Source organism: Schizophyllum commune (genome assembly GCF_000143185.2).
Source record: "Schizophyllum commune H4-8 unplaced genomic scaffold SCHCOscaffold_3, whole genome shotgun sequence".
NCBI lineage: Eukaryota > Fungi > Basidiomycota > Agaricomycetes > Agaricales > Schizophyllaceae > Schizophyllum > Schizophyllum commune.
Genome location: NW_026089540.1, coordinates 472,118 through 489,450, shown reverse-complemented (window position 1 = coordinate 489,450; position 17,333 = coordinate 472,118). Strand labels below are relative to the sequence as shown.

Sequence of the window (17,333 nt, the reverse complement as noted above, 5' to 3'; positions counted from 1 at the left end):
ATCGGCTCCTGCTTGACGAGCACAGTGGTCTCGGGGACAGCAATCTGTATTATCCTGAGCGGGAGGGAATGGTAGCAGACATAGAGGACGCACCTTGACCACGCTCGGTTCGCCCTTCGCGCGACCCAGAATCCCTTCCCGCTCCTTTCCATCGTCCTCATCGTCTTCAGCAAAGCCCCCCGCGCGAACCATCGAATCGTCATTGGTCTTCTTCGTATGATCGGCCGCATCCTTGACTTCCTTGAGGGCCTTCGTGTCGATCCCTCCAGGCTTTGGGGGTGCTTTCTTCGATTTCTTCGCGGGCAGATGGCTGGGGAGAACAAAAGGACGAGTCCAAGGGTCAGTGCGCGTGCGAACCGATCTCGTTCATTACGTACTCGGCGACGCCCGCGGCCTTGCGCTTGTTCGACTTGTCTCCTGCGGCCACGATACTACTCACGGGTGGTTCGTCGCTGGTCTGCCGCTGGGTCCGCACGTCCTCCCGCGTCGACTTCTTGTGCTGCTTCTTCGTCTTCGCCTTCGCCACGGACGCTTCGACTTCAGCCTCTGGTTGAGGCACGTAGGCGTCAGAGTCTGGGCTGGAAACGACTTCGCTGGCTGAATCCGAGCTACCGTCAAGCATCACGACATCACTGTCCTCAGCGGAGGAAGGTACTTCGGCGCTTGTCCCGGTGGTCTCTGCTGCTAGATCAGCATTTTCTCGAGCATCAACTGAATGCCGACTGACCCTTTGGCTGGCTAACAGCCTGAGGGGTGGCGGGGCCCGTGAACGCCTCCAGGGCGCGCCTGGCATCCTCGCGCCTCATGGCATCCTCCTTGGCGGCCACCTTCTGCAGTGCTGCTTGGCGCTGCTGCTCCTTGGCTGCGTCCTGCGCGGCTTCAGCCGCACGAGCCTCTTCCATCTCTGCGGCAGTACGACGAGGCTGCTTCGCATCGAGGAGACCCGGGTGAGCTGTCTTGTTTGCCTCACGTGTGACGCGCGGCGGAAGCTCGACGCTGGGCTGGGGCTCAACACCGGGTGGAAGCTCTACACTTATCTTTGCTGCTACAGCTCGACCATTGCCGCCGCCTTTACCCCCGCGGCCTCGACCACGCTTGCCTGCCATGAAAGGAGTGACTTTTGTGTTTGGAGAAGAGGAAAGGAATGTGGTTGGGGAAGAAGATGACACGCAGAACTTGGCGAATTTCGGGTTCGAGGCTGACTCAGCAATCCCAGTCGGCGAGTGTTTTTATTTACCGGCGTCATGTATCCATTTGTTTGTACGTGCTATCCAGTCTCCGTCCTCCGCCCGCCATGTCCAGCGAAGGTCCCCGAAAAACGATGCGAAAAGTTCACCTCCACGCTGTGCTCCCCTGCCCTCACCCAGGATGCACAGCTGGGCCGTTCCGCAACAAAACTGGGCTTGGCTCGCACATCACGGCTCGACACCGGATCCCCGTTCTTCCCCCAGATGAGCAGCGCTCAAGGCTCAGGGCCTCGGATCCCTCCTCAGAACGAAGCCAGTCATCCTCGCCACCTCCTCCCCCATCTTCGCCTTCTCCTCCACCTCCAAATCCAGAAGAAACTGGGCCGTCGCAGGCGTCGCGTGGTCCCGAAGACAATATAGGCAATGAAGACGGATGGAGACCTCTGAAGGATGGCGGTAAAGTATGCTACCACCCCGTGATGAACGGTACGTCTACCAGCCCAACTATACCCCAGTATATGCTCATTCGAGAATCAGGCCGCCCATGCGACAAGAATGGGAATCTCCTCCCTCCTGATGCGCCTCCGCCCGAGGACGACATACCGCAGCCGGCCGACAACGATTGGTCCCCCTTCGACTCGCGCGAGAGCTTTCAGCTTGCGGACCTCCTGTACAGGAAAGGCCAAGTCTCGGCTCCGTTCATCAACGAGCTCCTCGATATCTGGGCTTCAACTCTGGCAGACTCCGACTACATGGAGCCGCCGTTTGCAAATGCCAAGGACGTGTACGAGACGATTGACGCCATCCCGCATGGGTCTGTCCCCTGGGAATCGTTCACCATGACCTTCGACGGCAAACCCGACTCAGACGTACCTCCCGAATGGCAGACCAGCGAATACGAGGTCTTCTTCCGCTGCCCTCGAAAGGTCCTCCACTCGCAGCTGCAGAATACCGACTACGCAGACCAGATGGACTTCGCGCCAAAGCGATTATACAATGCGCGGGAGAAGCGCGTCTTCTCTGACTATATGTCAGGTAACCATCCCTGGCGACAAGCTGTACGTACCGCGCTCCCTCACCATTGAGGGGAGACATCTCACACTCTCCTGAAGGATAAGGTTGCCGAGGAGGTCCCAGAAGCGGACGGAGCCGTCTACTGTCCTGCAATCTTCGGGAGCGACAAGACGACGGTCTCTGTCGCTACTGGGCAGAATGAGTTCTACCCTCTGTACATGTCCAATGGGCTCGTGCACAACACCATCCGACGAGGTCATCGAGGGGCAGTAACATTGATCGGGTTCTTGTCTATTCCGAAAAGTGCGTCCCCTCTGCTTCGTGCGTTATCCTCTGACTGATGATGTCCTGCTCAGCTGACAAGGAGCACCATGATAGCGCGGCATTCAGATCATTCCGACGGCAACTCCTCCATGCGTCGCTGCGGTTCATCCTCCTTCGACTCAGGCCAGGCATGAAGACACCGGAGATCGTGCGTTATGGTGACGGACACTACCGCAAGACTATCTATGGGATCGGGCCCTACATCGCCGATTACCCGGAGCAAGTCCTCCTGGCGTGTATCGTACAGGGCTGGTGCCCCCGCTGTACAGCTCATCCAGATGATTTGGACGGGGCGTCGACGCGTCGCAAGCACAGCCACACGGACGCCCTTTTCGACGCGCTCGATGCGAAGACGCTGTGGGACGATTATGGCGTGATCCCTGATTGCAAGGTACGTCGGTTGCTCCTCTTTTTGCGCCGCCCCTTCACTCACGTACACCAGCCTTTTACCTACGACTTCCCATACGCCGACATTCACGAGCTCCTGACCTCCGACCTCCTTCATCAGTGCATCAAGGGCACGTTCAAGGACCATCTTATCACCTGGATCTTCGATTACCTCGAGCTCAAGTACGGGAAGGCAGCTGCAGAGCGCATCATAGCCGACATTGATCGCCGTATAGCCGCTGTTCCAAGCTTTCCTGGCCTTCGGCGATTCCCACAAGGACGCGGCTTCAAGCAATGGACGGGCGACGACTCGAAGGCTCTCATGAAGGTGTGCTAGCTGGCTTTTCAGACTGTAAAACCAGCTGACGGGTTCCCAGGTCATCCTTCCTGCCATCGAAGGCTATGTGCCGGCGCAAATGGTCCGCACGGTTAGCTCCTTCTTGGAATTCTGCTATCTAGTCCGTCGCAACACCATCGACGAGGACGCGATCATGCAAATCCAGGCCGCGCTCGAGCGCTTCCACCGCGAGCGAGTGATCTTTGAGCTCGAAGGCGTGCGTCCCGATGGCGGCTTCTCCATTCCTCGCCAGCATGCACTCGTCCACTACATCCACGTCATCCAGGAGTTCGGCGCCCTCAACGGTCTGTGCTCATCTATCACAGAGTCAGCGCATATTCGCGCTGTTAAGAAGCCATGGCGTCGCAGCAACCGGTACAATGCCCTACGTCAGATGCTGGTCATCAATGAGCGCATTGACAAGCTTACGGCGTGTCGCACCAACTTCGAAGCTCGACGCATGTTGTCCCCTCGACAACGGTCGGTTGCGTATGATCTCCCTTTGTCGGCTGCTACCAGAGATGATGAGGATGACACGGGCGCATCTGAAAGCAGGAGGGTCATGGGCGAGGTCATTTTGGCAAAGACACGAAGTGCGTGGTCCGTCTTCCACTGTTGACAGACTACTCATTCCCTCAACAGTCCGAAATCTCGGTCCGCGCAATGTCGATGCCCTATCCGATCGCCTCAATCTCCCTTCCCTCCGCCTACTCATTCGGCGCTTCCTATATGAGCAGGCTCATCCCCAAAGCGACATCCCCTCGGTCGACATCCCTCCCTCCGAGTACCCACCCTTTGACGGCAATTTACATGTTGTCGGCTCTGCAATAGCCACGTTCTACGCACCTAGCGATCAATGCGGTGCGGGTGGGATGCACCGCGAGCGCATACGCTCGGTGCCATCTTGGAGAGGCGGCGCTCCTCGACACGACTGCGTATTCGTGACCCAAAACGAGGACGAGCCAGGCTTCCGCGGGCTTCACGTCGCTCGTGTTATGCTTTTCTTCTCCTTCCATCACGAGGACATCGAGTATCCGTGCGCGCTTGTTGCGTGGTATTCTGCGATCGGGGACGACCCATGCCCGGATACAGGCCTCTGGATGGTTGAACCCGACATTGACGAGACCGGCAAGCGTGTCATGGACGTCATCCACGTCGATGCTATCCTTCGAGGGGCCCATCTCATCGGTGCTGCCGGCGGCCAGGAAATCCCCCTTCGCTTCTCACATATGAACTCTTTGGACTGCTTTAAAGCCTTTTTTGTCAATAAATATGCGGACCATCACGCCTTCGAGATAGCCTATTAGTTACAGTAGCCCAAATCCGTTGCTAAATCACTTGTCTATAACAATCCCAAAGGATGTACACAGGATGCTACTACTCTGAAAAGGTTGAAGCTCGAAAGGAAAAGGATGCCCCAGGACGCATCAAAAAGGACGTGGGCGGCGGCAGGACGGTGTCAGTTTCCTGATGGAGGTGCTGGGCGATCTGGTAGCCGATGCTTCCTGGGGAGCTGATGAGGGATACGTCAGGAAGTCGAAAAGGTAGAATGAGGGTGGCTCGCTCACTTCGCTCCAGTCACAAGGGCGACTTTGCCAGAGAGGTTAGGGATGATGGAGAGGTCGTATTTCTGGGCGAACACAGTGAGCGGTCTGCGTCGTATAAGGCTCATGTGAAGGCTCACCTCGCCGCGCGGCGTAAACATGTCTTCAGGCTTAATGTTGAATGCTTCGGAGGCCATGGCTGATGCGAGGGCGGAGGCGGTTAGTGGAGGGGAATGGATGGGACGCGGAGAGCAAGTGTGGTTCAGTGACCACTCCAGCGTCGGTCACTGGCCTTTATAGCCAGACAAAGTGGGTCACATTTCGAGCATCTTCCTCGTGAGCTCTGAGTAACAATGCTCTGAGTAACAATGGGGGCTCTGTGGGTCTGCCGTGTGGTCTCTATTGCAAGTTCCAGTCTTTGTCAAATGCACACCAACACGTGCACCCAAATGGGGAAGTCGCGCGTGCTCTGCGCCTCGTCCGGCGCCGCTGCATTTCCCGCGTCCTGTTTATTCTGTTTATTCTATTTCTTGTTAGAAAATACATTGTGGTCTGGTACCGTGACAGTAAACATGGTCTCGTGACCTCTCTCTCCCCTCCGACCGCGTCCGCCGTCGCCCTCCTGCTGCCCGAGCCCCCACCCTCCGACCCCGGCGCCCACACCGTTCGACAATGCCCTTGCTTCCCTACGAGGCTTCGTTTGCCCTGGACCTTTCAGCTCCGTCAGGATCCCATCAAGTCGAGTCGCCTGCGGTGGGAAGCCTGGCATATGATCTCGGCCGGGATGAGTACGACCGCCACTTCGACGACGCTGCATCGTTCTCAGGGTGGCTTGCCCATGAGAAGCGCGAGAAGGGTGTCGAGTACAGCCGCCACAAGGTTGAGAATGACACGCGGCAGCCTCCGGAGTGGTTGACGAGGACGACGTATGTCTGCGGTCGGAAGGGGAACGGGCGGAGTACGTACAAACCAAAGGACGGCTCGAACCGCAAGATATCCCCGAAGCGAATCAATTGCCCCAGCCGCGTGGTTGTCAAGACGTACCCCGGCACGCGCCAGCACCTTGTACGTTATACTGCATGCCACAACCACGAGCTCGGCGAACAAAACCTCAAGTTCACGCGGCTCTCTGATGAGACGAAGGTGAAGATCAAGATGATGGTCAGGCTGGGGATAGAACGGCAGAAGATCGTGCGTGCCTTGCTCTATTCCCTCGCCTTGTCCTTACCATTGTCCCGTATATAGATGGCCGAGCTGCAGTCCCCTGCTGGCACCATCACGCGCGAGAACCTCATCACACCACAAGATGTGCGGCGGATCGAGCGCGAGGTGGAGGAGAATATATGTCGTTTCGCACGCGATGACATTGCCTCCCTTCGGAAGTGGGTGGAGAAGCTCAAGAATGAAGGACACTACGTCCTGTTGAAATGCAAAGACGAGCGCGTACCTGGCTTCGACAGTGACCTCTTCATCCTGATCATCCAGACGACATATCAACGTGACTGCTGGCTCAAATGGGGATCTCGCTTCGCAGGCCTCGACGCGACACACAACATGACCTTCTATCAGAACATGCACCTCTTCACGATCATGTGTCGTGACAACTGGGGCAAGGGAATGCCCGCTGCGTGGCTGATCTCGAGCGCAGGACGACAATCAGCCATCCAATCTTTCCTGAACATCATTCACTCCCTCTCCCCCTCCGTCCGCCCTCGCTACTTCATGTCCGACAAAGACCACGCGCAGATGAATGCCATATTGATTGTCTACCCAATGACGGCCCTCTTCCTCTGCTGGTGGCACGTTCTCCGCGCCTGGAGGCAGCACTTCAATACCCACGCGTTCCCGGAGCTATGGACCCTGATGCGGAAGTGGATTCGCGTCACGGACCAGGCCACATTCGATAGCATCTGGGAACGCATCAAGTCCATTGCGCCGGCGAGCGTGATCGAGTTCCTCGAGGTGCACTGGATGGGCGACATCAAGATGTGGTCAGGCATCTACCGGACCGAGCGCGATGTCTTCGCTTTATGCGACACGAACATGCTTGTCGAGGCTTGGCATCGTCTGCTCAAGCATTACTTCATGGCAAGCAAGCACGGGCGGCGTGTCGACCAGCTTGTTTACGTCTTGACGAGCATGGCCGTGCCGTATTTCCGGCAGTGACACCTTCGGCAGCGGCTCGGATTCGAAGGTGCTGATGTCGCGCAGGCCGAGGTTGACGCCGCCATGCGTGCTGGCGAGACCATCAAGAAGGAGGATATTGTCCCGGATGAGGAGCTCGAGCAGGTGTATAGCGTACGCTCACAGACCCACCGCGACAAAGTCTACGTAGTGCACGTTGGCGACGCATCAAATTGTACTTGTCCTGCCTTCCCTCGTGTGCTATATTGCAAGCATATCGACGCAACGCGCCGCCACTTCTTTCCCGAACTCGTTCTGCGTACCCTGTCGGTAGCCGACCTGGATGCGGAGTCAAGCAATGCAGAAGACGAACCCTGCGACATCGACGACAATCCCAATGCGCCGGGGACCGCGGACGTCACGGACGTGACAGAACATCCTCCTCCCGACCACCATGATCCCTCCGCCCCGCCCCCTCCCGATCCTGCTCTCACGCACCGCCTGCAGAGCGACATCGCCTGGATGGCGCTGCGAGTGCTCCAGCCGGCTCCCCTTCCCAACACCACACTCCTTCGCGACCTAGCAGACGCGCTTTCGCGCGCCGTACAAGCCGTAAAGGCATTCGACAAGCCGACCAGCGATCCCCTTCCACCTCGGAAAGCCGTCGCGCCACGTCAGACTCAACAGACCCTGACGCAGGCAGCAATGGGCACGCGTAATCCGACAGCGGCGGCCATGGGCCTGGACATCAAGGGAGCCGAGAAGCGGAGCAAGCGCAAGCGCGACGATGAGGACGGGGAACTCCCCGAGTTCAAAGCAGGGGAGGAGCCGGGCCTCAAAGCGAAGCCTGATGCGCGAGGCCTTACTATTACAAGCAGGTGCGTAGTCGCGTCATCGCGCATGGCGTGCAACTGAATAAACTCTCAGAGGGAGCTTCGACGTGGCGCTCTTCACGCTTGACGACACGCAGGCTCTCGAGACCCTGAACCTTGTGCAGCTCCAGGCGCTGTGCAAGTACCATGGTGTCACCACTGTGCGAGGCGAAGGCAAGGACCAGCGGATGATCGAGAGGCTGGCTGGACATGCCTCTCTCTGTCGCTGTTCCCAGCCCACTCCCCTTCCCCACACTGTCCCAAGCAGTACTCCAGCCCCTCAGCCCTCTCTACCTACATCAGCTTCACCTCAAGGACGACCCTCTGCCCTGGATTCAGCTGCCCCTGTACCTCCTCAAGCCCCTCCACACTCGTTGTATACATACCCTTATGTTCATACCCAAGCTGTAGGATATACCCCTCACATGTGGCCCTACAGTACATTCCATACCTATTACCCTTGTTATAGTGCCCAGTAGTGTCAATACATTCCCACTTCGCCTGCACGACGATGCCCGCAGCCTGAGCTGGTTAATCAGAATAATGTCAATTAATGGAAAATAACCAGGTTCGATGTGGTTTTCCGCCGGAAATTCCGAATTTGCCGAGGCGCTTTGACACTTAACGCCGTTTGGGTGCACGTGTTGGTGTGTACAGCGGCGGCCAGATCAATTGCGCGCTGCCTTTTTGGGAAAAATCGCCGAGGCGGGCGCTGGGCGTGGTCGGAAAAATCCAGCTCCTTCACAAAACGGTAGAGCGTGGCCGAAAACCCCCAAATACGAACTTTGAAGCGAAACGGGCGTGTAATGCGTGAGATATGTGCCGTAGACTACCTGAGGGCGCGCGGTGCCATATGACGCATGTCGGCACATTTTACGAGGATCACGGACGCGCTGCGGCAAAGTTGGTATGCAGACGGGGGTTTTCATGGGCGCTCTGCCTTTCTGCAAGGTCGCCGAGACTCGCAGACTATGCCTAACGCTCGCCTCGGCGATTTTTCCCAAAAAGGCAGCGCGCAATTGATCTGGCCGCCGCTGTATTAGCCATGATCAATTCTAAAAAATCGCGAAATTCCCAAAAGGGAAGGGCGGGTCCCGCGACGCACCTTCGGGTCCATGTCGTCTGCGCGAGGGCTCCTAAAATCCTGAAAAGCACACTGAAACCGTCTATAAACCGTCTTACACGGTTCTGCCAAATTTTGAGGCCCCAGCGTGGATAGGCGCGTCGGAATCCAGCTCGAAGTAGTCGGGCAGACGTATGGCTCGCCCAAAATGGCAACAGCCATCTGCGAGCGCCATCCCTGCCCTTCGCCTGCATGCTGTGGGCCTCTGCCACCTCTGAAATCTTCAGGGAAGTCAATTAAATGTATTTACGGACCACAATACGACTTCAAACTTGGCAGAAGCGCATACACATAGGCCAAAGTCGTCATTCCACCAGGTCGTGCTTCCGAGCAATGTATCCACAGCAATGAGGCATGTAAAGGCGCTGATCTGTCTTCAGACCATGTAATCTGATGCTTTGTGAAGATGACAAGGTACTAGAGCCTCGTAGCCTATTGCAGAAGCTCATCAAAATACGTTATAGTAGTAAAGACGGTCCGAGCAGAGATTCGAAGTCTTGAAGGGATCTCACACAGACATGGGCTCGGAAGCAGCTCAGAGTAGATGATTCTGTTTGTTCTTGACTTCCCTGAAGATTTCAGAGGTGGCAGAGGCCCCCGGCATGCAAGCGAAGGGCAGGGATGGCGCTCGGAGATGGCTGCTGCCATTTTGGGCGAGCCATGCGTCTGCCCGACTACTTCGAGCTGAATTCCGACGCGCGCCCTCACGCTGGGCCCTCAAAATTTGGCAAAACATTGTAAGACGCTTTATAGAAGAGTTAAGTGTACTTTCCAGATTTTTAGGAGCCCTCGCGCAGCCGACATGGACCCGAAGGTGCGTCGCGGCACCCGCCCTTCCCTTTTGGGAATTTCGCGATTTTTTAGAATTGATCATGGCTATTCGACGGCATGTGCAAGTTCCCCGTTCGAAGCTGCTCGGCCGGCGCTTGCCGAGATGATTGACCAGTGCCATCGGGATATGCGTCATCTTCGAGAAAGGCGGGTTCAGAGAGCCAGATGATTTAGAATGGTGTAGGCGGGCATATCAGGGATGTAGAAAGGGTGAGGCTGTTCGATTGTCTGAGATGCATGACGACCAAGTTCAAGAGCAGGTCGGCGCGGTTTGCCCCTATCCGAGGCCACTTCTGTTGACCACTAATTTCAACTCTCGGGAGGATTAGAGTAGGTCTGCTCAGTAATTTATGTACGGTCTAGTCAGTAGGTGACATGATGTTTCCGATGAAAGATATGAGTGAAATTTGAGCAAGCTGAAGAATATTATGAGGCTGAGGAGTTGGAGTAGGGATTTTGGGCGAGCGCAGGCGCGCTAGACCCTGTTCAACGCCTCCAAACACATCATGTCACCGAAAGACATTACTAGGTTGCTGAATAAATTATGCACCGAGCCAAAGAATTTATGGAAAGATCTTAATGGATTGTAATAAATTATGGAGCAGACCTACTCTATTGAGTAGCGTCTGATTAGGTATCGTAGTTCTGTACGCGCCTGAGTTCCATCCAGGTCGCACCGACGCTAAAGATTCTCGGCAGTGCCTCCCAGATTGCCTGCTCCCCTATCACCACCTCGCTCAGAACCATATCATAGCACTCTCCACAGATGTAGTGACCCAAGTCGGAGGCGTCAATCATCGCTTTCCAGGAGCCTTTCTTGACCCAGTCGGCTGCGTTGTCCGTGAGTCCGCTGTACCAGGGCTCATAGTCGCGATTCAGCACGCATGCCTTCTCGCAACCGGAATGCACGAAATTCTCCACGTGTTCGTAGATGTAGGCGCGTCGCATGCGTTCGAATTCTATGATTCCCTTCAGCAGCGCTATCTTGTCCTCCGATGCAAGGGTACCGCTAGAGGCAACTTCATCTGGACTCTTGGCGCAGATGAGGAGAAACGCGAAGGGGAGCAGAGTAGGCGCGTTGCTCTCGCGGGCCACTTTGATGACATCGTAGGCGAGCTCCGGGGTGGCTAAGTCGACGAGAGACACTGGCGTGTACGCGTTACTGCTTGGGAAATGCTTGGAGAGGATCTTGATGGACTCCTCGCGATGCGTTGGTATCCGATACTTCGTCGACAATCGGAGTACAGCAGCTACGGGATGCAGTTTGTCCTGAAGCGCCTTCTTAACGAGGTTGTTGAAGAACCTGGCCACCATGTCAGAATAGGGCCGTCACTCCGACTCTGGCAGACATACAATAGGGCATTGTATAGGGAGTCCAACAGACAGGCCCAATCTTCACTGCTGTCCCCGTGCAGGCGCACAATGTGGCATCCGTCTAGCGTCTGCTCACCACCGATCTGCGAGACTGCCGACATATCGCGGAAGACTTCAGAGTGGGTTTCTAATACCTGAGCTCGGAAGGTCAGTCGAGTAAAAAGGGCGCAAGAGTCATTTCGGACGAACCGTCTGATGGACGCGAAATAGCACATTCTCGACGTGCAGCACGATGGATCCGTCGCGATACCAGTGAGTACTGTGTCTGGTGGTCTGAGAGGCGCCGTATGGACTCTGAGCGTCCGCATCATCTGTGCGCGCACGTTTTCCAGAGCGAGGAGTACTAGCCATGGTGTTTCCAGACAAGCTGGTCAATTGCCTGCCGAGAAAGTACAATGGGACGCGTTATTTGCGGCGGGTGCCACTGCCAAGCAACGCGTCGGCGACAAGTCGCCATCACGACGCTGCTCGTAACGCATCTGAACTGCTACCACCATCCTACACCTCGTACCTACAGACATCCCGGAATGCCCGACAATGCTAAACTGGGCGTTCAATACTCAGAGGTGGCCCCAGGCATCGACTTCGAGAACGCGATGAAGATGATTGCACTGAGGGATGGACCGAGCTTGTGCCTTGCTTTCAGTTCTCGCAGAGCTGTTTTCTGACAACGCTGCAGTCCAAAGGCCGATGAATATCTGCGGTCGCGCAACTTTGCGCGAGCCCGTGAGTTGTGTATGCGCTCGGTAAGGAATCTGATGGGGGATGAAGTGCCGGGGGAGGGGCCAGTGATGGTCAAGGCCTACATGAAAGCGCATCCTGCCATCCTCGTGGAGCTGATGGGGTGCTACAACCGCATAGCGAAGGCGTACTGGGAGCAGAACAAGGACAGGAACTCCGCGGTGGTGCGTGCCGATCATGCATCGCGAGTTCCCCCTCTCACCGATCACCGTTTTCTAGGCCCTGGACTGGTGTAATGAAGGTCTGGTCGCCTACCACAACCTGAGGGCGATGTCCCCCACGCCCCTCCATGGTGAGCTACACTCGCGCATTATGCCACTACGCTCTTATCATCCTGGCAGCCTGGAAAGACTGGCACATCATGGTCCCCGAGCTCATCGTCCAGTACTGCGTCACCCTCGATCTCATGAGCCAGATCTTCCTCCACCTTGGCAACACGGGAAGTGCGATGAGCATGTTGACGAGGGGCATACGCGAGACTGTACAGATCAAGGGTGATTTTCGACAGCGGGCCGACTGGAAGGAAGCGACCAACATACAGAAGCAGCTGAAGCTTGCGCGCTTGCGGCACCCTGATCCTGTCGTGCGCCCGACACGCGTCATCGATTCTAGTCTGCAGGTCTATGGCTCGTGGACGCGACTGCACGCCAAGCGGCCTGTGAAGAAGGAGATTCTCGAGCGGCAAGGACATACGTGCTTCATATGGAATGGTCGGTCTGTTCACGTTGTATCATTGCCCATAGCTCACTGGTTGACTCTAGGTCGCATGTACCTCGCCGGCGGGCGCAACGCGGTGTTCACCTTCTTCCGTGACCTCTGGTATGTCGACCTCAACGCGCAGGACCTCGCGTGGCGCCGGCTGCCCGACTATCCGACACCAGTTGAGGAGACAAACATGTTCTGGAACTGGACGATGGTCGTGCACGCCGACAAGGCGTACGTCATCAATGGGCAAAAGCAAGTCGACTACTTCGACCTCGTCACCGAGAAGTGGGGTCGCCTGCAGTGCACGTACGAGCCTAAGTCTAACGCGGAGCGCGGCTGGCCGTGGCCGGGTGCGTACTCTCTCATGACGCACTCTTGCGCTGCGACTGACTGATGATCCAGGCTTCGCGCAGGACGCCGCCGTCGTAGTCGTCCAAGGCAGGATCTACGTCTTCGCCGGCACGCACGTCAACACCAACCTAGGCTGCAACCTCTTCATGGAGCTCGACATCGAGGCGAAGCGCTGGCGGCGCCTCGGCGGCACCGCGAACGACCGTGTCGATGCGAGCGACGATATACCGGGCCCACGAAAGCGGCCCGTGGCGTTCGCGGACCCGGATGGGCACCGGTTCTGGATGATGTATGGGCATGCGGACCGGCAGGCGACGCCGGAGGACCATCCGCATCATGTTAGCGGGGACGACGCGTTCCAGTATGAGGATGCGTGGACGTACGACGTGGACACGGGCAAGTGGACGAAGGAGCGCATACCTGGCAACGCGCCTGCCCCGCGCACGGAGGCGGGGTCTGCCTACGTACGTCGTACCTCTGCCGCTTTTGGTGCGCCTCCTCAATATACTGACGGGCTTTCCCTGCAGGACCCCACCACCGGCCAAGCCATCGTCTTCGGCGGCTATCACCCGCAGCTCATGACCTACGTCCCCGAAATGAACGTCTGCTTCAACTTCTGCTACTTCGCAGACACCTTCGTCTGCCAACTCTCCCCCACGCCGCGCTGGCGGCAGGTGCTCACCGCCGGCTTCCCTACCTACCGCGCGCAGCCGACGATCTGCGCGGACCCTGATACAGGCGCGCTGTACATGTTTGGCGGGTTCGCTAATAGCGACTACGTGCCCGTGCGCGGGAATATGTGGTCGCGGACGTATGGGGATCTGTGGAAGTTGGTGATCGCGCCGCCGGGGAAGGATCTCGAGGGAGTGAATGTGGAAGAGGAGGCGCGGACGGCAAGGGCGGGGCCGTGGCAGCGGTGCTTTACGTGTGGGGCGGCTGGGCAGTGGCGGAAGTGCGGTGGTCAGTGCGTTTTATTGAAGAGGTGGATGCTGGTACTGATGATCATCGCAGGTTCGTGCAAGGGGCGGGCTTTCTTCTGTAGCAACCAATGTTTGGCCGAGGGCTGGAAGGAACACAAGTCCATGCATGGCTGTCGCAAAGCATGAGATCTCTCGAGGAGCATCTGAATTCTACATTGTATCGTGGACAATGTATTGACCATCTACTTCTATCTACCAGAACTTGTGTACTGACGAGCACAATCAAGTGTATTGTTACTCTCAATTTGACGGATGCGAGTCATGTTGGTTTTTGATGAAGGGCATACTCAAATCTCGGCCCACTGCATACCTGTCCGAGCTCAGGCGTAATCGATCGAGGGACCTTGATATGTATGTGTATTATTTCATAATTAACGAGGAACAGCGTCAGTAATGAGAGATGTAACGAGTATAGTGTGCCGTAGTCAGTAATCGAGAGCTATCAAGACATAAATACAATGTTGAAGGAAAGGTAGTCATCGTCGAGGAAGCAACACACTCATCCGAACACAAAAACACAAGCTTGTCACTCAAGGAGGTGACGGGATGAACTCCGACCTGGGCTTCCGCCTGTGCACAGATTTCGGGGACCCGCGAGGGTCATGGAACTCGAGAGCCACCGTCCGCGGCGTGTACAGCTGAGGGGGCTCGGGTACGGGAGGCAGAGGCATAGATGGGACTGGGAGGCTCTGAGGTACACCCAACGGCGTCGAGTACGATCCAGTGGAAGAGGCGAAGGATGTCGGCCGCGAATCAGGGAGGTGCGGAGAGTCGGGAAGGCGCGTCGGCGAGGGGTAGGCCGTCTGGCTCAGTTGCGAAGGCTGGCGCTCGTTCCCGCGCGAGGTGGCGGGGTTCGGGAAGTTGGCGATGCTCATCGACGAGAACGACGACGCGAGGGAGTACGCCGGGGAGGGAGGTACGTTGCCTTGCTCGTCGGGGTGATAGAGTTCCCCACGACTCGCGTAGCCACGACCAGGCGAACCTCCCGGGGTGGTTGGGATGGTGGAGACAGAAGAGACGGGAGACCAAGAAGGGGCCATGTTGCGCGTGCCGATCCTCGGTGTGCTCGCACCGCTCGTTGAGCCTCCGGAAGACATAGAAGCCGTGTCCGCTGACGGCGGCACCATACCGTATACCTGCCAGCCTGCGGGCGGCGGCGTCTGCCCGGCGAAGATCGTCTTGCGCTCGCCAGGGCCATAGTCGGAGTCACTGTCCGAGTCGCCCGAGCTCATGGATTCCGTGGAGTCGGTGTCGTAGTTGTACGCGTGAGGCTGGTAGTACTGCGCCGGGAGAAACGCTCCTCCAGGAGGCACGTTGTTCGGATACCCAGAGGAGCGCGATCGTCCAGCGGGCGCCCCGTCGCGTGGATACAAAGGAAAGGGTGTGGGGAGTAGCCTTGGGCCCGTATCCGGGCGATATCCTTCTGGGTACACGCGAGTAATCGGTGGCAGAGGGCCCTGGTCCACCCATGGCGGCAATGGAGGAGAAAGGTCTCTCACGGGCAGCCCAGCTGTGCCATCGGGAATGGGCTCGAGCCCTTCGAGCATCGGGACGATCTGCACAATCTTGTGCTCCGGAGCTTTGAGGCACTGTCGTGCATCCAGCGGATAGGACCTGGCACAGTATTTCTGCAGATATCCCTCAATATCGTCGAGCGTCCAATTACTGCTTAGTCCGAATTTGGGCGTAGACCTGGGGTAAAAGTTAGTGTTCTTGATCATGGTCAGAAGACCCATGGAACTCACTTGAGCAATAAGCATATATCCGCCTTATCCCAGCCTTCGAAGCGCTGCAGCTTCTGCGCGATGGCCCAAAACGCGGGCACGCCAATCACAGAGAGCGAGCGCCCTGTGAACAAAGTCTCTGTATTCACGTATCTCTGCTTGACTGAAGCGTCGTACACAGGATAATGAAGTTTGCCAGTCGAGCTTCGTGGAACGCAAGGTCAGTAACAGGTCTCATGAAAGAGGGCGATAGTACGTACTCAGTCCAAGTCGGCAGAAAAGCATCCGTATCCGCCTCGAGCCAGCCCAAATCAACGCCTATCTGCAGCGCGACCTCTTGGGCTGCTGCGTGAAGTCGAGATGGCGCATCGCTCACTCCACGAGCCGCCCACTCCGCAGCGAACGCGCCAGCAAGGTAGTTGACATCGCGCGTCGTAGTACGGCGAGTTTGCTGCTGGACCTCCGCCACTTTGCGGTGGGTGAGGATGGGCGCGCCGCCGTGTACGACAAGCGTCACGCGTTCACCGTGGAATGCGTCAACGAGCTGAATGTCGAGCCTGATGAAGAGTTGGTGGATGAGTTCAGCATAGAGACCCGCTCCTCTGCTAGAACGCGGCAGCGTCTTGATGGTAAGGTCGTCTGGAAGGGGAGGAAGAACGGTGGCGTCAACCGGTGGCGCACGATTCATGGCTGGATAAGAGATTTCTGATGATCCCCAAGGAGGATGCACGGAGCATTTTATATGGCGGAGAGCAAAGACGGGAGCGCTCACAATTTACCACGTCGAGTACAAAGCTGCTTGGATAGCCGTGGTCAGATGTCGACTTGTTTATCCCATGGTGATGTCAAAATAAAAGTAGACAAATATGTTGCCAGGATGAGGGGTATGCATAGACGCGTAAGATTGTGGCCGAAAACATAGGCAAGTTATTGAAGACCGCCAGGCTTGGAGGGTAGGGCTCGATGGATGCGGGCGAATCGCAAGTCGAGCCTCGCCACGCATTGTGACCATGAATCATACACAGCTCGTTGAAAACCGCGGGAGAGAGGTTTTCCATGGTTGAAAGTCCGAGATGGTGGTAGGAAGAAAGGAATGCGATCAAAGGTCGGCTTCACGTCCGAGATTCACGTGATCATCCACGTTCGGCCTACGATGAGGCACTCAGCTAACTCGCATCTCTCTCGTCTCGTATGCTGGAGCTCACCCATACGCACATAAGAGTGCGTGAGTGTAAGCAGGGTACTAGCTCCTTGTGGGTCCCGCGCCTTAGGACACGTGGCTCGCATTTGCGTCCGTTTTCGGCCATGTCCCGACTTTTTCTCTCGACCACCACCTTCCAGCAGCAGCCTTCGGGCCCCGTCGCTAGAAAGAAATACCCATCGCTCGACCTATTTTCCAAAATCCGAGCACAATGGCGTCCTCGGTAGTCTGCCCCGATCCGAGATTTTCTTTGTTCCAGCTGGGCGCAACTCCGCAACGCGCGAAGTCCGCTAAGAAAGGCAGTCCTTGGTCTCCCTTGACGACAGGACCTTGGTGAATCATTGTGTCTGCGCTTTGCTGGCTCCTCTATATTGTTTTCCTTCAACCCTCCGCGTAAGCGTCACGCGTACTCAAGTCTGTTGAGGTTCATTCGTGCGTCATTTTTTACAGACCAGGGACTCATCTAACCTTTGTGATAGTGCTTGTGTTTATAAGACCGCCCTCTTGTACCCTC

General features: G+C 56.8%; 8 protein-coding genes across 8 annotated transcripts; 4 read left to right on the top strand and 4 right to left on the bottom strand.

The window, feature by feature from the left end:
• Nucleotides 1-159: 159 nt before the first annotated feature.
• Nucleotides 160-1,106, bottom strand: SCHCODRAFT_02531559 (uncharacterized protein; the record flags this gene model as incomplete). The annotated part of the gene is made up of 3 exons (XM_050343547.1): nucleotides 160-310; nucleotides 378-681; nucleotides 728-1,106. Coding segments are annotated over 3 exons (834 nt in total), but the record flags the coding sequence as incomplete, so codon positions are not given.
• A 419-nt stretch (nucleotides 1,107-1,525) lies between these two features.
• On the top strand, nucleotides 1,526-4,597 carry SCHCODRAFT_02613866 (uncharacterized protein; the record flags this gene model as incomplete). Its single annotated transcript, XM_003034152.2, has 7 exons — nucleotides 1,526-1,673; nucleotides 1,725-2,245; nucleotides 2,300-2,504; nucleotides 2,558-2,916; nucleotides 2,968-3,240; nucleotides 3,290-3,842; nucleotides 3,892-4,597. Coding segments are annotated over 7 exons (2,724 nt in total), but the record flags the coding sequence as incomplete, so codon positions are not given.
• Nucleotides 4,598-4,626: 29 nt separating this feature from the next.
• Nucleotides 4,627-4,990, bottom strand: SCHCODRAFT_02697545 (uncharacterized protein; the record flags this gene model as incomplete). The annotated part of the gene is made up of 3 exons (XM_050346906.1): nucleotides 4,627-4,762; nucleotides 4,818-4,879; nucleotides 4,934-4,990. The coding sequence occupies 3 exons, from the start codon at nucleotides 4,988-4,990 to the stop codon at nucleotides 4,627-4,629; spliced, it is 255 nt and encodes an 84-aa protein (XP_050201490.1).
• A 475-nt stretch (nucleotides 4,991-5,465) lies between these two features.
• SCHCODRAFT_02492330 (uncharacterized protein) lies at nucleotides 5,466-6,038 on the top strand (the record flags this gene model as incomplete). Its single annotated transcript, XM_050342964.1, has 1 exon — nucleotides 5,466-6,038. One exon carries the CDS (start codon nucleotides 5,466-5,468, stop codon nucleotides 6,036-6,038), a length of 573 nt encoding a protein of 190 aa, XP_050201489.1.
• Nucleotides 6,039-6,722: 684 nt separating this feature from the next.
• On the top strand, nucleotides 6,723-6,953 carry SCHCODRAFT_02472173 (uncharacterized protein; the record flags this gene model as incomplete). The annotated part of the gene is made up of 1 exon (XM_050342708.1): nucleotides 6,723-6,953. A coding segment is annotated over one exon (231 nt), but the record flags the coding sequence as incomplete, so codon positions are not given.
• Nucleotides 6,954-10,367: 3,414 nt separating this feature from the next.
• On the bottom strand, nucleotides 10,368-11,468 carry SCHCODRAFT_02685144 (uncharacterized protein; the record flags this gene model as incomplete). The annotated part of the gene is made up of 3 exons (XM_003033588.2): nucleotides 10,368-11,046; nucleotides 11,097-11,251; nucleotides 11,307-11,468. The coding sequence occupies 3 exons, from the start codon at nucleotides 11,466-11,468 to the stop codon at nucleotides 10,374-10,376; spliced, it is 990 nt and encodes a 329-aa protein (XP_003033634.1). The 3' UTR covers nucleotides 10,368-10,373.
• Nucleotides 11,469-13,060: 1,592 nt separating this feature from the next.
• Nucleotides 13,061-14,020, top strand: SCHCODRAFT_014695 (uncharacterized protein; the record flags this gene model as incomplete). Its single annotated transcript, XM_003034151.1, has 3 exons — nucleotides 13,061-13,378; nucleotides 13,442-13,874; nucleotides 13,926-14,020. 3 exons carry the CDS (start codon nucleotides 13,061-13,063, stop codon nucleotides 14,018-14,020), a joined length of 846 nt encoding a protein of 281 aa, XP_003034197.1.
• Nucleotides 14,021-14,222: 202 nt separating this feature from the next.
• On the bottom strand, nucleotides 14,223-16,425 carry SCHCODRAFT_02181795 (uncharacterized protein). The gene is made up of 3 exons (XM_003033587.2): nucleotides 15,879-16,425; nucleotides 15,640-15,822; nucleotides 14,223-15,586 (listed from the first exon to the last, which is right to left on the bottom strand). The coding sequence occupies exons 1-3, from the start codon at nucleotides 16,304-16,306 to the stop codon at nucleotides 14,425-14,427; spliced, it is 1,773 nt and encodes a 590-aa protein (XP_003033633.1). The 5' UTR covers nucleotides 16,307-16,425; the 3' UTR covers nucleotides 14,223-14,424.
• Between the last annotated feature and the right edge of the window lie 908 nt (nucleotides 16,426-17,333).